We start from the raw sequence: 4,307 nt of genomic DNA on the forward strand, positions 1-4,307 counted from the left end.
CAACCGAATACAAAATGAAAACAAAGAGAAGAAACTAAACACAGAAACAATACAAAAAGAGTCTAAAAGTCTAAATAAATGAGACATTGAAATGCATCTTAAATCTTAGCAGCAGTAAGATGCCATCACTTGTAAACACTTTCCTCTCCTCATGTAGGACAGATGTTTACACCTGGCGCCAGGAACTCTCACCAGTAGGCGGCAGTAACGACTCAACAAACACAGTGTGGACCGTAGAAGCAGAACGGGAAGCGGCCTAGCTCAAATTTAAACACAAGTCACTTCGCGCTAATTACGCACGCAACTGCAAAGATTAAAAAGATGAAACTGTGCAAATGTCGAGACGCTTTGTGGATCAAGGCTGCGTTAAAATGGCGATGTCCTGTAACGTAAGCGCGGACATATTATGAAGAATTATACCCGAAGCTAACCTGCTCGGAGCATTTTGCTACACAAATCAAGCTAGACATGTATTTCTGATAAATACTTAAACAACACCGCGTCATTCTGCGTTAGTCTGCTGCAGTCTGCTCCTGCACATGATCTGCGGGGATAAACTGATGTACAGTGAACAAAATGAATGGAAAAGTGATCCCACACACTCCGCTGGCCGTGGACTTCTGGCAGGTCCGAAAATGTCCCGAGACCCGACTGTTCTTCTTGTCCCACATGCACAGCGATCACACCGTGGGCCTGTCCTCCACCTGGAACAACCGACCCATCTACTGCTCCCCTGTCACTGCCACACTGCTCCAGCTCAAACTCAAGGTACACGCCAAACACTCATCACCACTGTATTTGTCAGAGGTTTAAGGCTGACTGATGTTATTCTAAACATTGACTTTGTTATTGTAGTGCTTCAGTGGTTTTATTTAATGCAGCTCTGTGCTCTAACTTTCATCATCCTCTAGTCTTCATCCTGTTGTGGAGTGAGTGACAAGTGGATTAATCAATCATAGTGATGTGTAAACTCTTAGAGGAAGCAGTTTTTTAGTTTCCTCTGAAAGGCATTGTACCTTACTAAATATATGAATTGTGATCATAGAAAAATCATAAAATTATTTGGTTTATTGCCAATTAGTTATAGTTACAGTAAATTATGAACATGTATAACTTTACATATTGCTTATTAGAGTTTCTTGTGCTTTTTAGGTGAAGGAGCAGTGGATCCACCCTCTGGAGCTGGGGGAACCGTACCTCCTGCCGCTGGATGACATTGGGAAAGAGATGATGACTGTGACACTGATCAATGCAAACCACTGTCCAGGAGCTGTCATGTTTCTGTTTGAAGGATACTTTGGCTCCATACTCTACACTGGTCAGTGTCTGTGGAGTTATATTAGACCTGACTTCATTGCATGCACATATATAAACTTAATACAGCAGAAAGTAACCACATAGTGTTCATTGCAGGTGATTTTCGATACACTCCTTCCATGCTGCGAGAGCCTGGTCTGAGAACAAACACTACTATTGATGTCCTGTACCTGGACAACACTAACTGTGACCCCAATCGCACCCTCCCCTCCAGGAAGACGGCCACTCAGCAAATCAAAGAGATCATCCGCAGCCACCCAAACCACAATGTGGTCATAGGTAACTTTATATATATATATTATGATATAGATTCTGAATTCAAATCTCTTCTCATTGTGAATGAAGATGACAGTGAAAAGTCATTTTCCAGAGTTATGTCATGTTTCCATAGGCCCTTATACTCTGACATCATTTTACTTTATTATTTAATTATATTTGTTTAACTTGTGAAAGACAATGAATAAATAATTGAATAGTTGAAATTGAAATCATAATATCATATCATATAATTCCTAACGGTAGTATATATGGTAGTATGTATAGTGTATTTGTTCAATATGCCATAAACATATTTTATTTCTAAATGAAAATATTAGTTTTACCGATCATAAGTCACAATTCTAGAAATAATTTTATTTCAGTTGGTTGTCTAACCAGTTATCCAGTCTGAAAATCAAATCAGATCTTTACTTTATTCTTTATTTTGGATAGCCCCTTGACATGTGTCATCGCAGTTTGAAGGGGATCCACTTTTGTTTGCCAGATTCTATGAAAAAGGAAAAAAAAAAGTTCACATAAAATGCCTCTATGATATGAGAGACAATTTCATTAAAACTGTAGGAAGAAAGTAGATCCACATAGCAATAGCACCGCTGGGTTTTTGGAGCCGGCATCCAGGCGTGACAGTTTATGAATGTGTGTGTCTCTGTCTACATTACACTGGAGAATTTAATACTACCACTTGGAGGAGGTTATGTTACAACTATTACCTTTTTAATGCTGCAGAGTTTTTTCTGACCTTTCTGCGACACAATTGTTCCCTTAGGCATAAATAAGCAACTTTAGAATGTAACTGCTCTTTTAATAGTTTGTTATAATCCTCTTACCAGGCCTCTATACCCTGGGTAAGGAGTCTCTTCTGGTGGAGCTAGCCCTAGAGTTTAAGAGTTGGGTGGAGGTGAGTGTGGGCCGTATGGAAACCCTGAAAGCTCTGGAGCTGCCGGATGTGTTCACCACAGAGAGAGGGGCAGGGCGTTTCCGAGTGGTGGACCAATCACAGATCTCCCATACCTCCATGCTGCAGTTCAACAATGAACAACCTACTCTGGCCATTTTACCGACCAGCCGTCCTCTGGTATCCTTCCACCCGAATGTCCATATAGTGCCGTACTCTGACCACTCCTCCTATCAAGAGCTGGAGGACTTTGTGTCTGCTATTAAACCCAGGTCTATAGTGTCAATCCTGGGTCGCTGTGTCCCCGGTGGTCTGTCTGCCTTACTACCAAACCGAAAGCACCATGAGTTCTTAGTTCCTGAATCAGTTCGAATTTACATGTCAAGGCACAGCAACAACATCGACAACCAGGTGAGCACATCTGGATATAACAACTTTCACCGCAAGCTCCTCCCTCTGCCACCAAAAGGGGTGATATTTGAGTCACCAGAAAAGGGTGATGGAGGGTGGCAATCAGAAAGTACCCATCTCTCAGAGGAAGAAGACATGGACACAGACACTATTGATAAAGATGATGATTCTCTTGTAATTGACTTATCCAAGCAATACTCCTATAACAACAACAAAAGGAGAGATGTGGATTTGTGGAGCCTAAACATAGTTCAAACTGTATCAGAGGAAGTGGCAGTGGCCGAATCTGTGCCATTTAGTCAGTTTAGCCAAGGAAACTTTGGTCCAGTGGAGATTCTGACCAGCCCCAAGGTCAGCCTAAAGCCAAGCAGTAAAACCAGAAGAGCATGTGAAACCAGTGACAACCTAATCAATGAGGAAATGGACAGGGATCAGCAATATGGCGATGGGATTGATAACCGCAGCCAACCGCCGGACAGAGAGCGCACGAGTCAGCAAAATGACAATGACCTCATGTCTGGGGACACAAGTCCGAGTCAGCACAATGGATCTGACTTTGAACCTGTCAACAGTGAAAAAACAATGCAAAAATGCTATGATAATGTGTTCTGTATTCCGAATAATAAAAAAGTATTTAAACATCAATATTTAGAGGAACTGGAAGATGCTCTCCTGAAGAATCTCCCATTCTCTGAAGAGGATCTGACCTGTCTGCCTCTGTTTGAGCCACATCTTCTCCAGATCTTTACACACAGTCATTCGTACACAGTGGGTTCTACATGTGCTTCCACTTAGGTGTTATTTTCATGTTGCAATACCAGCAGATTGCTCCTACCTTTTGGACAGTCTATGTGGTCTTTTCAATGCTGATTCATGCCTTTTATTTCCTTGTCAAGTGCTATTATGTTATTAAGGTTGAGCCTGGCCATTGTCTTTATTTTGTCCTAAATTACGTTAGCCTTTCAAAGGTATCTGTGTTTCCTAAAGAATATTTTATATAAAAATGTGGTTGAAAACATAAAACAGAAAGATGTTTTCAGTTGGCTGCATTTAAAAAAAAAAGTCAACAAACTTTACCTAGTTTCCATGGAGACATGTATTTGGCCTGTCCACCTGAAATCTTACAAGGTGCTGCTTTAAATGCAAGTTGTGTGTCTGTTTCATACATGGACAGTATAGCCATTTGCAGTGTTTGAAGATTATCATGCCTAATCTGTTTTGTTGCAGTCTAACCAGCCAGTTACTACATTGGATGCCATTGTTTGTCAGATACGTTCTTTATTTTTCTGAATTAAAAAAAAGCCTAATATTGTGTCTTGTAAACATTTTTAAATCTCTCTGTGAAGTATTTTTGCTGCTGTTTCTTGATAAATCTTGTTTAACAATAAAGTATTATTCAAGAAGT

General features: G+C 40.6%; 1 protein-coding gene across 1 annotated transcript; it reads left to right on the plus strand.

The window, feature by feature from the left end:
- Nucleotides 1-221: 221 nt before the first annotated feature.
- On the plus strand, nt 222-4,307 carry dclre1b (DNA cross-link repair 1B). The gene is made up of 4 exons (XM_033970250.2): nt 222-768; nt 1,153-1,318; nt 1,414-1,596; nt 2,427-4,307. The coding sequence occupies exons 1-4, from the start codon at nt 577-579 to the stop codon at nt 3,695-3,697; spliced, it is 1,812 nt and encodes a 603-aa protein (XP_033826141.1). The 5' UTR covers nt 222-576; the 3' UTR covers nt 3,698-4,307.

This window comes from Periophthalmus magnuspinnatus, chromosome 7 (genome assembly GCF_009829125.3).
Source record: "Periophthalmus magnuspinnatus isolate fPerMag1 chromosome 7, fPerMag1.2.pri, whole genome shotgun sequence".
Classification (NCBI taxonomy): Eukaryota; Metazoa; Chordata; class Actinopteri; order Gobiiformes; family Gobiidae; genus Periophthalmus; species Periophthalmus magnuspinnatus.